We start from the raw sequence: 21,133 nt of genomic DNA on the forward strand, positions 1-21,133 counted from the left end.
TTAGCCAAAGGCTTGCCCGTAAATCTTTGGTCCTCTAACAGTTTGAAAAACATTTTGCTAAGGACCTACTTTATTGCACAGGGAACTATACTAAATATTTTGTAATAACCTATAAGGGAAAAAACTCTGAAAAAGAATACACACACACACATAAAACTGAATCACTGTCATGTACACCTGAAATTAACACGATATTGTAAATCAACTATACTTCAATTAAAAAAGGTTGGGGGAGAAAAACATTTTGCTTAGGGAATTCAAAGCATTGCATTTTATAAATTACCCCGCCTCAATTCTACCTTATGGGAAGAGAATTTTAGAATTATTTGTCTCCTTTTATTTTCCTTTCTTCCTCTTTAAGTGGTAATATAATTTTAGCTTCTTCCTGACCCTGCAGAAGATTGATAGCCTTTTTCATTAACTAGATATCATATGACAGTAATTGTAATATAGCAACTACTTTGAGAGATTTATATCTAAAAACCCAATTTAATGCCTCAATAAAGCTGTTTAAAAAACCGCGATTAAAAATTCCACTAGGTATAGCACTGTTGAACCTTGACCGTACCAGAATATTGATACCATGCTGTTTGCTGAATAGTATTTAAAATTAAGGGTGTATAATTGGAAAGGTCAAAACTCATTTAATGTGCTTTATGGCACAGACATCATTATATTGAAGTTACAGGGTCTCTCAGGGACTGAGAGGACACTTCTCTGTATAATAAAGTATTTGCCTCTATCTGTATTGAAACCTCAGCTGTTTGGAACATGACTAAGTACTGTCAAGGGCAAAATAGAGTTCAAAGCCAAAAGACTAGATAACATGAAATAAATCACTAAAGTTCATACTTTTCTCCTAAAGGAGCCTTTCATATATTCCTTTAGGGTCTATTAACAGTTATTTTATGACACTGTTGACAAGCTTAGCTGTGTGACTTCCCAGTGAATTAGAAGGTGGAGAAGAGGAGCTGGTAGGGACAGGCTTGCTGATACCTGTAAGAAACAACCATAAGCATGAGGTCTATTCCAGGGTATTCAGCAACCTTAAGAAATTTAGCAGGAGGGCGAGCCACCTTCTAAGCATCAGTAGCCCCCTACCCCCCAAAGTATACTTACTGTGTGACAGAATATAATAGTATATTTCCTCAACTCTAGGATATATATGTATATGTTTTTACATCTTACTGTTTCTGAAATCAGATATGTGTTAAAAATGGGAAGTATATTTAATGTGGTAGTAGTAGTAATTTTTTTCCCTGGGGAAAAAAAATCATTGATGTGTTTTATATTTATAGTCAGTGGCATCTTATCATAGAGGACGCAGGGTAACTGATGTCCATAATGAGAGAACGTCTATCAAGGAAGTTCTGTTGCTCTGGGCCTTCCCTTTAAAAAGATGATGTTTAGAAACCTTTCCCATTAAAGTTGTTCTGAAGGAGGAAACATGTAAAGTTTGCTTAAATTACTTAGAAAATGCATTTATGTGGAAATTCTTTACCTGAGATAAATCTATAAATGAGCACTGCTATGTGTTTTGATTACATTAAGATGTAGTGATAAGCTTAGTTTCCTGAATTAGGCTTTTGAATTTGAATTTCACTCTTATACATTATGGGTTTATCTTGTAGGTGCCTAAGCCTATGCATCAGCCTGTAGGTTCTTCCTCTACCCTTCCAAAGGATCCAGTATTGAGGAAAGAAAAACTGCAGGATCTGATGACCCAGATTCAAGGAACTTGTAACTTTATGCAAGTATGAGTCATTATTAAGTGAATCTTAAATGATAGTCATGGGGCTACTAGCTTCTGATCTGAAGCATTAAATGAAGTTGTTAAGGGCATAGATTCTGGTGTCCAGAATGAGTACAAATCTTGGTTCTGCCACTTCCTAGCTCTGAGAATTTAGGCAAGTTACTTAACTCTCTTCCTCAGTTTCTTTTTGGAAAAAATGATAATAGTTCCTATTCCTGTTTGTTGTGAGTAATACAATGAATTAAACATGTAAGAAGCTTAAAGTGCTCAAATGATATCGCTGCTGTTGTGTGTAGATAATCATAAGACATTCATTATGACACATGCTAAACTGTGTCATACAGACTCTTACAGAATTTCAGAATAGTGTGGTATTACTGAGGGATGAAGTAGGCAAATAAGAGATTTTTGTGTAGTAAAAAGATTTTGAGCTTTGGAATTAGACCTGCATTTAAATCCACTTATACCAGTTACCAGTTGTATAATCTGTGGCAAGTTATTTAACCTCCAACCTTCTGCTTATTGTAAAGTGAGGGAATTGCATACCTCTTCAGATTATTTGATATATAAAAGACCTAAAATGATCACTGTAAGTATATAAGTTAAGTACTCAAAACGTTGGAAATATTTTTAGGATAACCAGGATAGGCAGATGGGAGAAGAGAGTGCCTTCTTGTCATGAAAGTCTCTAAGGGCATGAGTTAGTTTAGTGGTTGAGATAAAATAATTAGACCCTCTCATTGGTTATAATAAAAATGAGGGCTCAGTCTACGCTAGGATTAATGTTTAAGACTTCAAGTCAGGAGTTTTCTTTTCCTAACTTGGCCTTAGAATTACTGTTAGAGTTTTAATACTTGACACAATCTTTTTTAAAAAAATTAATTAATTAATTTTTGGCTGCTTTGGGTCTTCGTTGCTGCACATGGGCTTTCTAGTTGTGGCGAGCAGGGGCTACTCTTTGTTGCGGTGCGCAGGCTTCTCATTGCAGTGGCTTCTCTTGTTGTGGAGCATGGGCTCTAGGCATTCAGGCTTCAGTAGTTGCAGCACGTGGGCTCAGTAGTTGTGGCTCACAGACTCTAGAACACAGGCTCAGTAGTTGTGGTGCACGGGCTTAGTTGGTCTGTGGCATGTGGGATCTTCCCGGACCAGGGCTTGAACCTGTGTCCCCTGCATTGGCAGGTGGATTCTTAACCACTGTACCACCAGGGAAGTCCTGACACAGTCTTTTTTTAAAAAATAAATTTATTTTATTTGTTTATTTTTGGCTGTGTTGGGTCTTTGTTGCTGCGCCTGGGCTTTCTCTAGTTGTGGCAAGTGGGGGCTACTCTTTGTTGTGGTGCGTGGGCTTCTCATTGTAGTGGCTTCTCTTGTGGTGGAGCACGGGCTCTAGGCACATGGGCTTCAGTAGTTGCAGCATGCAGGCTCAGTAGTTGTGGCTCGCGGGCTCTAGAGTGCAGGCTCAGTAGTTGAGTAGTTGTGGTGCATGGGCTTAGTTGCTCCACGGCATGTGAGATCTTCCCGGACCAGGGCTTGACCCCGTGTAGGCAGATTCCTAATGACTGCACCACCAGGGAAGCCCCTGACACAGTCTTAAGGTTTGACAGTTACTTTAGATTTCGTTTTTAATTCTCAGTTTCTTCTCCTATAAAGACTAAGTTATTAACATCTTGAGATAGTTATTAGCTAGATTCCTATAGCTAATAAGCAGTTGACAACATCATAAATAATTTAGTGGTAATAGCTTTACCAACAAATGATAATCTTTGTTTTCACTCATTATTTAAACTCTTGTCTTTAGGAATCTATTCTGGATTTTGACAAACCTCCAAGTGCAATTCCATCATCACAGCCGCCTTCAGCTACTCCAGGTAGCCCAGTAGGTATGTCCTCATTCTTAAGACTTGTTAGACCTACAGCTGTTTTTCCAATTACTTCTTTTGCATATAATTTTACTCTAGATTATCTTAAGGTTAAACTATGTCCGTGTGTTAATTTTTTCTAAATGTGTACATATGTTATCAGAGTTACATACGGGTAAATTACCGTGAGGATGTTAGTGTACTTAACTGACCCGTTTGCATTTTAGAGAAGGTCTCCAGATCGGTGAATGGAAGTACACAGTGTTAGTTGTCTTTGCCACTTTTTATATTCTTCTTGGAGTGTATTCTGACTAGAACCTGCTTGACTTCTTTCAACTCTGTATGTCTAGTGTGGAGGCTTTTGGATCCTAACTATGAGAGAAATTACTTCAGTGGTATTTAGTGCACAGGTTAACACAGTAACTAATGATGCAGACCGGATCTGAATCTGGTCTGATGCTTCAGACTTTAGGCTTTTTGTTCTACACTAGTTTATCTCAGAGGTGGAATGACATAATCAAAGCCATAGTTCAGCTGCAGTGAGCAGTAGACACCAACCAGAAGACTGGTCCAGTAATTCCTGGGTGGGGTAAGGAGAAGGAAGAGGGAGTAATTAACAAAAGTGATAGACATTAATGAGAAGAAACCAAACTGCAACTATGTAATTGTAAAGTATATTTAATTTACATGATCAAAGAGAAAAAAAAAACTGAGGAGCCAGATGACCCCTGCACTTGTAACTTAAAGTGTATCAGCTAATTACTGCTCATGATAGCTCAGGTTTTATCATCCAGATTACAATTACCAGTTTTTTAAAAGTCATAGTTCTTTTCTTTTGGAAGCCTTGAAATACTGCTTTTGTCCATTGATGGAATTAGTATCCTTTTCTTCTGTAATCCTCTCTGACTCTTTTTTTAGAGCTCTACTACAGTAGAAAGGACTTGAGAGCTAGTTCTTCCAGATACCGCTTTGTTTTATAAAGTATACATTTTAGTTTCCACCCAGTTGGTATGCATAAACTTTTCTCCTCCCTCAGTTCACTGTTGATTTCACTCTCTGCAGCATCTACAGAACAAAATCTATCCAATCAAAGTGATTTTCTTCAAGAGCCATTACAGGTAACTTTACCAGACTGATCTTTCATTTACTCTTCTTTGCTATTCAGGGAGGAAACTCTTGCTTTGGCAAGAATGATCAGACTCGCTGATTCTAATATACCTAATGAAATTATTGGAAATGTTCTAAGGATATCTAGTTTTTTAGATTAAGTACAGCTGGTTCTCAAAAGATTCCCTAATAAACATGGGGAAGTCATCTGTTATAATAGAGAAGGTTAGCTGATGTTAGTAAGGAAAGAGTAAGCCTGAAGAACTCAGAGGTACTTTGGGAATCTTACTTTGCTGTTGAGCTACCTAAGTCACTTAGTATATTGGCAGAGTAAAGGGTATAAAGAAAGAAACTAATTTTGCTTAACTCATGGTTAGCCAGTCCTACCTGCACACATATATCTAACATTCTGATGAACTAATTTTCACAGAACACACTTAGAGTTATAAAGGGACCAGATCATTGAGATCTGTAAATGCCACATTGCATTTCCATCAATAGTAAGTTCAAGATTTGCTAGTTTTCTGGTCATTACTTAAAAAAATTTTTTTTTCTCAGGATCCTTCTGAAAACCTTATGGCAGTTTTCTAGACAGCAACTGCTTTGACAGTCAGTTAAATATTTTGATCAGGTGGTTCAGCAGTTGCCTTCCCTTCCAAAACCTTACGAGTAAATACCATTTGTTTACAGTGGTTTATATTTAGTTTAAGATGTGGCTCGGTTTTCAAAATGTGCTTGTTAAGCAGGTTCCCTCACCCCAGTCACTGCTTTAACTGAAGAATTCCATGTTATCTGGTCTAGCTATTAGGTTCTATATGAGGCTTTCAAGTGACAAGTTAAGATTTTTTTTGATAAACCAATAGTCTGGTAGTTCTCAGGGCATGCCTGTGGGATGGCTGCATCAGAATCACTTGGTCACTTTAATAAAAGTACATACAGTTGACCCTTGAACAGTATGCATTTGAACTGCTCGGGTCCACTTATACGTGGGTTTTTTCCACTAAATACGTAGAGTACTACGCTTCACGAATTTGCGTGTCATCCTTGCGCAGGGGCCATGCTAATCTTCTCTGAATCGTTCCAATTTTAGTATATGTGCTGCCGAAGCGAGCACTAAATGCATAGAGTACTACGGATCTGAGGTTGGTTTAATCCGAAGTTGCGGAACCACGGGCATGAAGGGTCAACTGTGGGACCTGAGCATCTGCGAATTTTGGTATCCATAGCGGGTCTTGGAACCAATTCCCTGTGGATACTGAGGGATGACTGTATTGTTAGATACCATGTTAGACCTATAGGGTCAGAATTTCCAGGGGTGTCGTCTAGTCATCTGTATTTTTAATCTGCTCCCTGGGTGAATCTGCACATCCATTTTTTGGAACCACTGGCCTCAAACATCGTGCTTACTCAGCAGTACTTAAAACGAACTCCAGCCGGTCTTCTTAAAGAGCAATAATTTGGAAGCAAGAACTGCCGTAACTTCTAAATAAATACTAATGTAAAGAATGTTTCTTTATCTTTTCTGTTAAGTTAACGTTTTAACTAAAATTCAGAGTCTTTTAAACCTTAACTATCAAGTGGGCCAAGTTGCCTTTACTTAGTATCTTGGAATTTTTCTTTGGCAATAGAGTTAGTAATGTCCCCACAATAGCCAGTCTCACTTATTTTGGGTGGTTGTCTCATTGTTTTAATGAGAGGACCAGAAGAAAGGCCTACTTTTAGAAACACTACCATTTTATAATAATTCTAATAGTTTGGTCAGATCTAAATTATACCTATTTATTTTGGTATATTAAATGCTCTAAAGGATTTCAAAATGTTCTCCTTAAGACCTTTTAAAGGTCTTCCATTAGACTTTTTAAAACTTGGTCCCCATCTCCTTATCAAGAAGCGGCATATCATGATGAACCCTTCTAGAAGGTCACTGAAACATAACTGCTCTGATATTTGGTTACCGTTAATTAGTTTCCATTTAACCCATTTTATTACTTGGGCTTCTGAGAACCACATTGAAACATTTAGATAAAAGGAGTGGATTCACCGACACTTCAGACCTTGCCATTGCTAGAATTTTATGTATCTCTGTTATGTTCTAGTACCTGTTGTACCATATAATTCCTTCCTAGCTACTCTCTTAGTTTTTAATTGGTTACAGTTGTCACAGCATTAGTTCCTACTGTGCTTTCTCCCAGTTAGTATTTTATACATATTAGCTTTAATTTTTGTTAAAATATTGGTGCTGTTGTGATTTATGTAGAGCTTATCCTTTCTATTTACACTTCTGCCGACTTCTTTAAGACACTGAGAGCACGTAGAGTAAAAGCATAGTTGTAATGATCCCTGGCAGGCCTGTGCCTAGAGCGTTAATGTACCCTGGGCTCCTCTCCCACGGAACTGCTATTGAGAGCCTGATAGAAAATCTGACCCCAGGTTTCCAGGGCCGAGAATCTTGATAAATGAGGATGGGATTAGATGTGTAGCTCTGGTGACTAGGCCTGGAAAGGCAATGTAGCTGACTGCTTGGGTTAGAATCTCAGCTCTTCCGCTTAATTTTAGTGTGACCTTGGGTAAATTACTTAACTTTCTTTGCTTCTGCCTGATTATGAATAAAATGGGAATAGTTGTACCTATTGCACAGGGTTATTGTTAGGATTAAATATATTAATATGTGTTAAAAGTGTTTAGCATACCATTTGGCACTAGTGATTGCTCAACGAGAGTAATGTGTTAGGAAGCCCAGGGCCCAAGAAATATAAAGTGAACAAAATGTGCCTTTTACAATGTTTTATATCTTCCTGTATTTAGGCTGCTTCTTCTCCAGTTACTTGTAGCTCAAATGCTTGCTTGGTTACTACCGATCAGGCCTCTTCGGGATCTGAAGCAGAGTTTATGACCTCAGAGACTCCTGAGGTAATAAGAGACCAATTGTCTTAATTTCTTTTCTGTCTTAAAGAATAGCAGAACCAGCTTATTGTATGAATTACAGGCATAATCAGTTTAATGATTTAACATTTATACCTTACTAATGTTTGCTTTCTATAGATGTTGTAGTCCTGGAACTTATACAGGTAACTTTAACTTTATTGTGACCTTACCTTATAAATGGACTTAATAGTGTATTGCCTTTTCAGATACAATAAATATGTCCAAATTGCTAGTGTCAAAAAAAATGAAAATTTCTAGGTAAGGGTAAGGTTAGTTCAAGTTTCTCACTATATTCATATTGAAGGACTCCTTAGGAGAAAAATCTTTTTATCCATGTAACAGAAGACTCAATAACTTTATAGTTTTAATATTAGCACTGACTCAATTGGAATGAGTTACATTCTCTTTTTGCCTAATTTTGTCAAAGCATTTTGACAGTATTACGTTTTTCCTCTTGATTGTCAAGTGAAAGTTTTCGCTGTGTTTGAGCAAATCCTTGAGATAGATATAGCAAGATAGGATGATTTTTTGGATTAATTTAGCAATTCTTAGGTTTTATTATCATTTTTTAGTTAACTATTATATGAGAATTTGTGTTCATTGTATAAGAAAATAAGGTAAGCGTTAGTTTTTATGGTGTTGACTTGGTCTAAATTGAAATTACTTGGTTCCTTATTTTAAGGTGAGGAAGTGTTTGCCACCTAGTGAGTCACAGCTGTCTGCTTCATAATCTCATTGGTACTGGTGTTTTCATATCTTTTAAAGCATTTGGCTTTATAATCTATTATATTAAGGACTTGCTTATTCCCTTAGTTAAGAGTTACTTAGATTAGCTCAGGTTTGGTTTTCTTTTTTTAAGCAGCTGACTGAGGAATCCACTAATAAGACTTTAAAATAGAGAAAAATTAACACTGACTAAGTAACTAACCCAAGGTTTTTCTTAAGCCTAATTCTTCTGTATAAATTTGGAATAATACTAGATTCTGAACTGGAAAATACCATTACAGGGTTTGAAAAGGACTCATAAAAAGTTCAGCCCCTCGTCTGTTAGACTGATTAATAGTAAGATTCTCACTTAGTCAGCAAGCTGTGCAAAAGCAAATGCTCGTGTGCATCCTCAGCAATTGAGATTTGAAATTGTAAGCAAAAGCTATTCTTCTGGATTCCTGTGTCCAAATGTCGTCCTGTAGGACTTGCTGACTTATGCCAGTCGGGGGTTTAGTGTTAACTGTTTATTGTATGGCAGGTGATTGGCTGATATTGCATTTCTCCTCCCTAGGCAGCAGTTCCCCCAAGCAAGAAACCGTCTTCACTAGCTTCTCCAAATCCTCCCATGTCAAAGGGCTCTGAACAGGGCTTCCAGTCACCTCCAGCAAGTAGTAGTTCAGTAACCATTAACACAGCACCCTTTCAAGCCATGCAGACAGTGAGTATGAAACGTGAATGATGATTGCAGTTCATTATTCCTGTTAAAGAGCTATTGTTTCTCTTACATTAGGTACTATGTGAAAAAATTTGCCATTTCTATTACTCTTTTTTGGGCTGGTAGAATTTGCATTTGTCCAATGGAAATATTGTTTTTGTGGGAAGAGTATTAAATCCAAAGCCTCAATAATTTTGAATGGAAATTTTATCACGGCATTTTCCCCTCTGAAAATTAGTGGCAGGCAAAGCTGAGGACCCATATTAAATAAATGAAATGTGAGTGAGAAACATAATTTTCTGTAAATAGCTTAATAATACTAACCATTACTAATATCACAGTAGTAATGTTCCATGGCATCAATAACCTGAAATACAGGACACACACTTGTGTGTTCTATCACTGTTGAAACTTTCATTTGATTTCATCTTCATCTCATCTGGGTTTTGGAGAATTGTTCAGATTTTTATGGTATTTTGAATTACATATTCCGCTACAAATTGTAGTTTAAAACTTTTTAAGGTGATATTTCAACTAGGTTTGTATGTTTATTCTCTAAACGTAGAATAAGTATAAAACTTTTCTTTAGAAGAAAGCAAAAAGTCTTAGCCGATAAGTACCTTTCCTGATGGTGCTTAATGCCCCACTCCAGGTACTTCCGTGTGATGGTGGTGGGATGGGGCCAGTGGAGTGGCAAGCAGGCACAATGCAGGGAGATGGTCTGGCGAATTCACACCCCTGAATTCACTAATCTTATTACTTCCTGCTTGGCCACCTAGCACAGCTTTGTGTCCTTGCTTTCTCTCTATCCCTGTCAATCCATCCTACACAGTATTGCCACATTGGTTTTACTAACTTTTTCTTATTCCTAATTAAAAGCAAATATTGGTCCATTATAGAATGAAATTGAAAGTCCTTTGCCTGACACTCAGTAACTTTTGAAGTCTGGTATAACTTGCCAGACTAGTCCCCTGGGCTTGCCTTGTACACTCTTTGTCACAATACCTTTTTTTTGTGTGTGTGTGTTTTAAGATTTTTAGTTTTAATTTGAAATGAAATACAATTATTCATTCAACAAATTGGAAAATATTAAAACAATTGACATTATCTAGAGTGGGGAAAGAAATCAGAAAGTTTTATACACTGCTAATGTGACAGTAAATCATCACAACCTTTTAGGAAAGGCATTTCCTGTTAAAATTTTTTAAAAAGGGGGCATAAAGCCGTGACAGAAGTTTCACCTTGAGGAATCCATACTACAGGAACAAAGGGATTAGTAGCTAAGGATATGCTTCAGTAGCTGAAGATATGTTGTATATAACGGCACTAGAAGGCAATCGCAACAAAACCAATCTGAATTGGAGACCATCTGAACGTCTGTTAACTGGGAAATGATTGACTAAATTATGGTATTTCCAATTCTATGGCTCATTCATTCACTCACCGTATATATTTTTCGAGGCAGGCATTGTTTTACTGTATGCCAGGCATTGTTCTAGATACTGAGGGTAAGGAAATGAATAATACAGATTTGTCCCCTTTACCATGAAGCTTACACTCTAGTGTGTGTGTGTGTGTGTGTGTGTGTGTGTGTGTGTGTAGCAAGGGAGAGACAAAAATGATAAATGATAATAACAACAGCAACAATAAAACAAGTCAGTTAACCTTTAGAATAATTGCCTGTTTCTAGAGGCAGGTACCTTGGGTTTTTCAGTGAAAAAATTACATCCAGATTTGTATTCTGCTTTGAAATCTTTGTTTCCTGATTAGTTGCTCCTGGTGTGTCTTCTCATTGTATCTTGGAAATTTTTAATAGCACTTATCCTACTTTATTTTTATGTTTAAGTGAAACTTCAGACTTTATCTGGATTTCCCTAGTTTTTCCACCAGTGTTCTTTTTCTTTTCCAGGATCCCATGCAGGATGCCACATTGCATCACAATACCTTTTTGCTCATGCCTATCTGTCTTCTCTACCTGTTTGGATTCTATCCAGTACAAACTGGTTCTTATTTGTTTGCTTACTCATTTATTCAATAAACAGGTAGTTATGAAGCCAGGCACTGTTCTTAGGGGTTGTAACAATGGAGAATAGACAGGTCTTTGTGCTTAAGAAGCTTATACTTTATTATGGAGGTGGGAGGGCTAGAGAGAAGAATATTCGTATATATATTATATCAGATGCTATGTGTTGTGAGGAAAAATGGAGCAGGATAAGAGGGCTAGAGAGTAGCAGAAGTGCTATATTATAGATGATGACCAGAGTCTGGACAGATCATTGCCTGCTACATGGTAGAAATCAGTAAATGGCAGATTTTTTCATTTGTTTTCAATTTTTGAAGAAGTACCCTTTTCCCCTATATAGCTTTCATTCTCAGTAAGCATTATTATAATGTAATAGCAGGAGAGTTAATTTTTGTACTTGGTTTAACTTCTGTCAGAAATCAAATAGAGGGGCCTCCCTGGTGGCACAGTGGTTGAGAGTCTGCCTGCCAATGCAGGGGACATGGGTTCGAGCCCTGGTCTGGGAAGATCCCACATGCCGCGGAGTAACTAGGCCCGTGTGCCACAACTACTGAGCCTGCGCATCTGGAGCTTGTGCTCCGCAACAAGAGAGGCCGCGACATTGAGAAGCCTGTGCACCGCGATGAAGAGTGGCCCCCGCTCGCCGCAACTAGAGAAAGCCCTCGCACAGAAACGAAGACCCAACACAGCCAAAAATAAAAATAAATAAATTAATTAAAAAAAAATCAAATAGAAATTCGGTTGTTTTACTACGGTAAAATATGCATAAACATAAAGTTTACTGTTTTAACCGTATTTAAATGTATAATTCAATGGCATTAAGTACATCCACAGTGTTGTACAGCCATCACCACTATCTATTTCCAGAACTTTTTCATCATCCCCTCCCCCTTCCTAGCCCCTGGTAACTTCTATTCTACTTTGTCTCTATGAATTTACCTATTCTTAGGTACCTCATATAAGTGGAATCACGGTGTCTGTCCTTTTGTATCTGGCTTATTTCAGTTAGCATAGAATTTTCAAGGTTCATCCATGTTGTAGCATAGATCAGAATTTCATTCTTTTTTATGGTGAAATAACATTCCATTGTATGTATGTACCACATTCTGTTTATCCATTCATCTGCTGATGGACACTTGGGTTGTTTCCATCTTTTGGCTATTATGAATAATGCCATGAACATTGGTGTACAAATATTTGAGTCTCTGCTTTCAGTCCTTTTGGGTATATGCCTAGAAGTGGAATTGCTGGATCATATTCTGCTTGGTAATTCTACTTGGTAAATGGGAATTCTGCATTTAGCTTTTTGAAGAACCGCTGTACTATTTTCTGCAGTGGCTGCACCATTTTACGTTCCCACCAGCACTGCACGAGGGTGGCAACAGTAGCACACCCTCAGCAGTACTTAGATTTTCTGGGGTTTTTTTTTTTTTTTTTTAAGTAATAGCCATCCTAATGGGTATGAAGTGGAATCTCATTGTGGTTTTGATTTATATTTGTCTAATGACTAATGATGCTGGGCATCTTTTCATGTGCTTATTGGCCATTTATCTTCTTTGAAGAAATGTCTATTCAAGTCCTTTGCCCATCAAATAGAAGTTTTTGAATGTTGCAGAGTTTTGCTGAATGTCACCTTTAATCGTTTTCTGTAAAACTTCACAAATGACTCAGTGTACCCTGTCTTTTAAGGTATTTAATGTTAATGCACCTCTGCCTCCACGTAAAGAACAAGAAATAAAAGAATCCCCTTATTCACCTGGCTACAATCAAAGTTTTACTACAGCAAGTACACAGACACCACCCCAGTGCCAACTGCCAGCTATACACGTAGAACAGACTGTCCTTTCTCAAGAGACTGGTAAGATCTTTGTGTATCATATTTTGAAGACTTAGATGAGAGCTAATTAAATGGAAAGCAAGTCTGTAGTGACACTTGAGAGGTTCTTTCTTGACTAGTAAGCCTTATCTCTTCACATGTTCAAGTATTGAGAAACACTTAATGCTTTTTCGTCTCTTTAGTTAAGTTCACTTATTACTTTTAACTTTTGTAGAGGTAGAACTTAGATGGTTGATTTAACCTTGAAGTAGGCTTTTATTTTTAAATCTGATTGCTTTAATTACCATCAACAGTGGTAGAGGTGCATAAGGCACTATCCAGCTGCTTTTATGAAGGTTTTGAAACCATTCTGTTAACTCCATGTTAGCACAGACAGATGGCTATCTGGCCTTTTTTCTTCCCTCTTGTAATAAAGCATTGATTAATGTGAAGATATAATTTAGTATGCTTATTCTACTCTTTGCTTAGAGATGGGAGACCCTTTTGATTGTTCATGCTATTCTAATACGTACATGAAAGAATAGCAACTTTGTAGTTATTTCCCAATTTAAGAAGCATTTGTAGATTTTTAGTGTTGGTATTTCAGGCCCCTATTGGGTTCTCTAAAACTTAAGCTGGGAGCAAACGAATTGCTTGGTTAATCACAAGAGGTAGTAAATGTAAATCCCTGGACCTAGCCACAAATGACCTCATTCTGTTCTCACCTGTACTGTGAAAACATAGGGCAGGTGATTTACATAAAGGATACTTTTTGTCATATGCCTTTTCAATTACAGTATTAATAAGAGTTCATTTTCTTTTACTCCTCGATCTGGCATATTTAGCCTGTTCTTTTCCTTTAATTGTGGTAAAATATACGTAACATAAAATTCATCATTTTAAACATTTTTAAGTGTACAGGTTTTATGGCATTAAGTACATCCAGGTTGTTGTGCAGCCATCACCACCATTCACCTCTAGGAATTTTTCATCTTCCCCATTTAACACTAACTCCCCATTTCCCTTTCCCTGTAATCCCTGGCAACCAGCATTCTACTCTATGAATTTGACTGCTCTAAATACGTAACTTATATAAGTGGAATCATACAGTATTTGTCCTTTTGTAACACCATAATGTCTGTAAGGTTCATCCATGTTGTATTGTAGAATGTGTCAGAATTTTCTTCCTTTCTAAGGCTGAATAATATTTTATTACTTAAACATATATACAGAGAGAGATATCTGTGTCTCTCTCTATATATACACATAGATATCTATAGCATCTTTTTTTTTAAAAAAGGGAGAAAGTTGTATTAAAGGTTTTGATATACACTGACTTCTAAGTATAAAGAATATTAAACTTTTATTACCATTTAACTCTTGGACTCTAAAACTGTTTCCTTAAGCAGCAAGTTATCCTGATGGAACTATTCAAGTAAGCAATGGTAGCCTTGCCTTTTACCCAGCACAGACGAATGTATTTCCCAGACCCTCTCAACCATTTGTCAATAGCCGGGGATCTGTTAGAGGATGTACTCGTGGTGGGAGATTACTAACCAATTCGTATCGGTCCCCTGGTGGTTATAAAGGTATGCTCTGAATAAAATTTGTATGTTTACTTGACTCAAACTGTTTTTACTTTACCTTGTTCCTTTTTGTGGTTTCCATTTATAATGTAGTAGAGAATTCCCTATTTCTGCAAAATATGGTATTTCTAATATGTCTATTGTCTATAACAGAGGAACTCTTTGAATGAAAAACAGATCGATCCTGTGACTTACTGAAGTGAAAGGTTGAGCATTTTGGTTTTTTCCAGGGATGAATTTTGGTTTTCATATTTGAATAATTTCTTTCTTCTGTTAATTGACTTGGCTGGCTCAAAACATGTCATATTTAAGACAGTGCCCATTTCCTACTTATCAGAGTATACCACAGATGAAAACTTTGAGACAATAATAGTGATACGCTTTTAAGTTAGATATGGTTCCAAGTATTCTAGTCACTGCTGGTATTAGCAGAAGTACTCTAGACCAAGGCCTTAACCACCATCCTTTCCCAACCCCACCTGCATCCCAGCAATAGTAAATTTCTACAGTTGGCTTGTTTGAAGTCTGTGATATTTTTATAAATGTGTGTTTTATTGTGGAAACAGTATTATGGAGTTTGCTTAAAGAAGGCATAAATCTAACGATGGCTTTATAGGATCAATTTAACTTTCTAAGTGGTATAGAACAGACTATTTAAAAGTTTAGTGTAATTTTGCCCATAATTTTATGTAAGTTGTTTATTTATTAGGTTTTGATACCTATAGAGGACCTCCTTCAATTTCCAATGGAAATTATAGCCAGCTGCAGTTCCAAGCTAGAGAGTATCCTGGAACACCTTATTCCCAAAGGGTAAGAATAATTGTTATAACTGAACAATAGTACAATTGATGTGAAGCTGGTGACTAAACTATAGCAGAGTCGTAATTTGTTTTGTAAAGACACTCTTGTAACTTATGGAGAGTGGATCTGGAAGCTTTTCTAATAACCCAAGTAGGGTACATGACAACTGCCTGTTACATGGAACTTAGGAAGTCTTAAGGACTTTATTAAGTTTGCATTAACTCATTTACTCCACCATCCTATAAGAGAAACTGGGGTTCAGAAACAAGTAACTTATCTAAGGTCACTCAGCAAGTAAATGATAGAACTAAGATTAGATGCAAGTTTCTTAACTCCAGAGCCCATGGTCTTTACTATATTGCCTTCAGTTTAACTTTTTTAGATATCAGGTATAGGAAAGTCCTTTTTTGTAAGTTTGATTTTTTTGGTTTATTCTTGATTGACTAGTTCAGCAGATTTTCGTTACTATATATGATAAAAGACTGATAGGAGGATGGTAGACATTCCACTTGAACAGCCCTTGGGAACTCCCTGTCATTGGTCGTATATGGATATGAATTTATACTACATTAGCATTTTCAGTTTTGAAGTTTTACAAGCCTTTAAGTGTGTATGTGGTGTTTTACTGAGTTCTGTTGTTAATATACGAAGGAGCTTACAGTTACGTGAGGTAAGATAGACGTCTATACAGAGGCAATATTGAAGAACACACCTTGGAGAACACACCAGGTCACCTAAATGACTTGGGTTTGACCCCCTGATCTCACCAGTTTCCTCTTTGTGTGACCTTGGGCATGTTAGTAAACTTTCTGAGCTTTAGTTCCTTATCTGCTAGGTGACGACTCATCTGTTTGAGTTACTTATCTTACTCTGAAGTGTTGATTACTCTGTGAGAGATTCTGAGGATTAAATGAAGCCATATACATACATAAGTGCTTTGCATATATCAAGGATATATGCATATATACATAAGTGCTTTGCATATATCAAGGATGCAAATATTAACTGTTATTACTTGATTGTCACATACTGTGTGTGCAGGGAAAACTTTGATTAATGCGGTCTTTCAGTAATGGAGCTATCTGTTCTTAATACCAGTATTCTAGTATTTTTGTGTGCTGCTTTAAACTTCTTCCTGAGGAAACATAAGATATCAATGATAGTAGTGCTATTGGGAAGAGGATTAGGAGTTTGGGGTAGGAAAATTAATTATTATTTTTACTGTATACATTCTTGTCCTGTTTAAATTTTTATTACATGTATTGATATTAATTTGATTACACCATTAATTATTCTTTTCATGACTTGCATGGGGGCTGACTTTCACCATACTTGGGAGTCAGTTTGAAATGTTGCCTCTTGAACATTTTTTCTTAAAGATTCCAGGCAATAATATGTTCATGTATTATAATTCTTATCAATTTCCCTGTCAAAACAAAACAAAACCCTAACATAGTTTGTAATTGTTTTCACACTTTGGTTTATAAATAGAGCAAGACTGAAATTGTCTGTATTTTTGCTTTATCATCTCCTTTTATATTGAGATGAGGCACAGAGGACCAGGACATATTTCTGAATTTCCCTCATTACCTAACATTGTGTCTTTTACGTAGTGTTCTCTAAATGCTTTCTTGTTTTTGCAAGTATTAACATATCTAATTTGTCAGGTTAATTAACAGATGAAGCAAATATTGCTACTGTGACTCTTGCTTTGTTTTTCTTGGTGTCATCTGAGCCCCTTTGGTTGCTGGAGAAGGCTAGATCAAGGGCTAGGAGGACTTAGTCTTACAAATTTATCTGCCAATAATAATTACTGTTTTGCATTTTTGGTGCTAAGGTAAATATTATGTGTTCATCTTAGGATAATTTCCAGCAGTGTTACAAGCGAGGAGGAACATCTGGTGGTCCTCGGGCAAATTCGAGAGGTAAGGATAATTTATTGAGGAGTTTATTTACCCAAAACATACCTCTAGATCTTTCTTCATCCTTTGTCAGGTTCTCCCCAAAGTATATTAGCATTTATCTTTTGAGGTTTTCAGTTTGCTTAGATGTTGTACTGAAGATCTTAGGGAGATATTAGACTACTAGAAAGGCTGTGGAAATAATTTGTCAATTTAAGTGTGTGTGTGTGTTTTAAATTTGCTTGACACCAGAGCATAATTTAACCTTAGATACATATTCACTATGCTGACTTGATATAGTTTCAGGTGATATTTCAGGATGGTGGTTTTGGAATAATGGGCACTTCTAGATACTCTAGTGCCCCTTAGTACATTGATAGATAAGGAATAAACAACAATTAAGACACAATGATTTGAACAAAAGCAGGATACTTTTAATACTTTTTAAAATGTGAAGGTACTATTAAAAGGTTCAGTGTAACTGAGAAAATCAAGAATTACTGAAGATTAACTTTGTCACAAGAAAAGAGAAGCTTTTCCTTTTAAGAAAGTAGCCACTATTCACATTATCTTTGCCTTCTATCTGAGCAGTGTTTTTGTACAAGACTGAAAACATTAAAATTTTATGATACCACATTAACTTAGAAATAAAGAACAAGCATTTATTATGGGGCTTAGTACCATGACAAAATACGTTTGAATGTCTAGTAGGCTAGTAGTTCCAGAAGTTGCTACTTTTATGTAATCTCAGTTTGAGTCCTTCTCCGTTAGATACTTAGTGGATTTATCACTGAGGAATTAAGAACTCAGAATTATGGGAGAAAGGTAAAGAATTAAAGAGTGTTCACACCTGGGTTTTAGACTCTGCTAACCATAACTGCTGTTAAGTTATCCAACCTTTGGGGGCCTCATGTTTTTAATATTGAAAAAAAAAAAAATGAGGCTACTGGACAAAATCATCCAGGTCCTTTCTGGCTTTAGAATAGTAGTAGAAAAGCCTATTGTCAGAGGAATCTAGAAAAGTATACTGTAGCTATACTGTATTGCTTTTTAAAAAAAATTTACTATAAAATGTATTTTTATCTGTATTTCAGTAGCCGACTAATGTTAAATATTGTGTTCAAAGCTAACTGCTTCATTATGAGAAACTCACTGTTGCTAATAAAACAGCAGGGTGGAGTGATTCTTCTCAGGTGAGCAGCCCAGAAAGAGACAACGAAACCTTCAACAGTGGTGACTCTGGACAAGGAGACTCCCGTAGCATGACCCCTGTGGATGTGCCTGTGACAAACCCCGCAGCCACCATACTGCCAGTACACGTGTACCCCCTGCCTCAGCAGATGCGAGTTGCCTTCTCAGCAGCCAGAACCTCCAATCTTGCCCCCGGAACTTTAGACCAACCTATTGTGTTTGATCTTCTTCTGAACAACTTGGGAGAAACTTTTGATCTTCAGCTTGGTAGATTTAATTGCCCAGTGAACGGCACTTACGTTTTCATTTTTCACATGCTAAAGCTGGCAGTGAATGTGCCGCTGTATGTCAACCTCATGAAGAATGAAGAGGTCTTGGTATCCGCCTATGCCAACGATGGTGCTCCAGACCATGAAACTGCTAGCAATCATGCAATTCTTCAGCTCTTCCAGGGAGACCAGATATGGTTACGTTTGCACAGAGGAGCAATTTATGGAAGTAGCTGGAAATATTCTACGTTTTCAGGCTATCTTCTTTACCAAGATTGAAAGTCAGTACAGGATTGACAATAAAAGGATATGGTGTTCTGATTAGTGGGAATAAAGGAAAAGTAGCCCTTGCCCTTCTGACAGATTGGTTTAGGAAAATGTTTTCATTCCTAGAGGAAGGAGGAGGTCCTTACTTTTTTGTTTTCCTCCCCATGGTGAAAAATTTCAAGCTGAATGACAATTAGCACTAATCTGGCACTTTATAAATTGTGATGTAGCCTCGCTAGTCAAGCTGTGAATGTATATTGTTTGCACTTAATCCTTAACTGTATTAACGTTCAGCTTACTAAACTAACTGCCTCAAGTTCAGGCAAGTTATAATGCCTTGTTGTGCCTCAATAAAAAAGTTACATGCACCTTCAGTGTTCTTACTTGATTAAACATTTAGTTAAGAAGCAAAATGTTTAATTTTTAGTGTTCATCACTGGTAACTCTTGAATGGGAATCTATTCATGGGTTCATACTATTATTTTAAAATAAGCCTTTTATATATAACAGCTCCTTTTAGAGTTACTTTTCTCTGTTATTATACATATCATTCATCAAAAGATTTCATCTGTTTTCCACTGGCCAAATCACATATTCTCCTTGAAGCTGTTTTGCAGTAGGGTGTTTTATCCTTTAGTTAGCTATCTTCAAGTACCTACTATATGAATAATAATACAAGATACAGGAGGCGATACATGGGTAATACTACTGGTTCACCATCAGTAAGGCTTATGCTTTCTAGTGGATTCTTAATTTGAGTAGGTAAAATATTCAGTCATCAAAAAGCATAGGTATGTGGTCAGGCAATGCTGTATTTGAGTGCTGATTTTGCCACTTAGTAACTGATCTTGGGCAAGTTATTATACCTCAAAGATTTTTTTAAAGACCATTTCCTGAAATGCAAAATGGGCATGATAGATCAGCCTCAGGGCAGTTGTGAAGTTCAACTAAGAATTTATCTAAAAGACTTTACACAGTGCCTGGCACATAAGCATTTAATAAATGTTAGATGCCGTAATTGTGTTTTTCTCATTCGGAAAACTTTTGGGTGCTGTGTGTGTATATACTGTCTTGTATGCAGGGTAGCAGGCAATGCCAGAGTTTAGTATCCATTCTAGACATACATCCTCACGTCTCAATTTAAGTTTGTATATGATTCTTACTACTAAGAACTTAATAATATGTTTCTCAATTACTTTAAAGAATAGTAATTCAAAATAAACATTTTGATTGAATATTCCAGAGTTTATTAAGGGTTGGAGAAAGGGCATTCTTAGCCTGCAACCAAGCAAGTCACTTGCTGAGGCAGAAAGTTCTTGTTTGGATCCTCTGCTCACTCTGTGTTGTTAAAAAATCTCAGGAAGATATAAGAGCATTAAATTATTATGGTTAATATTTTTGAGCTAGGTGTGGGTTCAGCAATTAAATCCTTAAACCATGTTTAATTCTGTGGTGTTAAGTGTTAGTACAGTGCTCTCAAGATAGAGGATGTAATGTGATTCACTATTTAACAGAACTTTTTCAATTCATGGTAAGTACTTTGTGAGTTAGGGATATTAGTATTCCAGTTAAATAAATTAGTTCATGGCTTTTATGTCCAGAACACAAAATGAAAAGTGCAGGAAAGCAGAAATACGATTAAATGCTGGAGGGGAAAACTTAATGTTTAAGAACAGTTGTTGATCAAGTTCGAGGCCTTTCTCAGTCTTTTTTAGCCACTGTTTTCTGCTGCATTAGGGTCTTCAGCTTAGTCTTTTGTCCTGCGCATGATTGACATTTATTGAAAAAATATTGTGAATGACTCTTTATATTTTTTAAGGTAAGTGTCCAACAAGAAGAGATTCATTAACTAGGGTATCCCCTCATGATAATACTCATGTTTTAGGAGAGTATTTTAAATGAAATACCATTTCTCTAAGTGTAAAGACAATAAACTAGAAAATTATTCTTAGACTTAAGGAATGAATGGACAAGATCTTTCATTCTGAAGCAGTGTAACTTTTGAAGACACAGTTCTTCTGGAAGCTTTTAGTAAAAGTCCAGATGTCTTTACAGAAAGATGTACACATGCAGATTTTAGATACCTTTGCAAGAGATGTAATGGGGATCCATAGATAAGTAAAGCACATTTAGGGACCTTGTATAAGGAACTTATATTTTACTGAGAGGATCTTGTTGTAGGTATGACTGAAGTGGAAAGGCATTTCATAAA

The 21,133-nt window shown here is 36.6% G+C and overlaps 1 protein-coding gene and 1 non-coding gene across 26 annotated transcripts in view; one reads left to right on the forward strand and one right to left on the reverse strand.

Moving 5' to 3' along the window:
• Positions 1 to 19,289, forward strand: part of CAPRIN2 (caprin family member 2) — a 41,662-nt gene extending 22,373 nt beyond the window's left edge. For 6 of the 25 annotated variants that reach the window (XM_057556907.1, XM_057556918.1, XM_057556919.1 and 3 more), the window contains 10 exons: positions 1,632 to 1,754; positions 3,552 to 3,633; positions 4,675 to 4,730; positions 7,525 to 7,629; positions 8,924 to 9,070; positions 12,780 to 12,948; positions 14,313 to 14,495; positions 15,202 to 15,302; positions 17,155 to 17,218; positions 18,365 to 19,289. In XM_057556907.1, the coding sequence (XP_057412890.1) occupies positions 1,632 to 1,754; positions 3,552 to 3,633; positions 4,675 to 4,730; positions 7,525 to 7,629; positions 8,924 to 9,070; positions 12,780 to 12,948; positions 14,313 to 14,495; positions 15,202 to 15,302; positions 17,155 to 17,218; positions 18,365 to 18,933 (1,599 nt within the window). In that variant the 3' untranslated portion in view covers positions 18,934 to 19,289. Of the gene's footprint in view, positions 1 to 1,631; positions 1,755 to 3,551; positions 3,634 to 4,674; positions 4,731 to 7,524; positions 7,630 to 8,923; positions 9,071 to 12,779; positions 12,949 to 14,312; positions 14,496 to 15,201; positions 15,303 to 17,154; positions 17,219 to 18,320 lie in introns of all 25 variants that reach the window. The other 19 variants (XM_057556921.1, XM_057556909.1, XM_057556929.1 and 16 more) reach the window with 12 other exon arrangements.
• On the reverse strand, positions 5,722 to 5,833 carry LOC114236917 (U6 spliceosomal RNA). The gene has a single exon (XR_003622763.1). It is a non-coding gene; the product is annotated as a U6 spliceosomal RNA (small nuclear RNA).
• Positions 19,290 to 21,133: the final 1,844 nt, after the last annotated feature.

Source organism: Balaenoptera acutorostrata, chromosome 11 (genome assembly GCF_949987535.1).
Source record: "Balaenoptera acutorostrata chromosome 11, mBalAcu1.1, whole genome shotgun sequence".
In the NCBI taxonomy this organism is placed as follows: Eukaryota; Metazoa; Chordata; class Mammalia; order Artiodactyla; family Balaenopteridae; genus Balaenoptera; species Balaenoptera acutorostrata.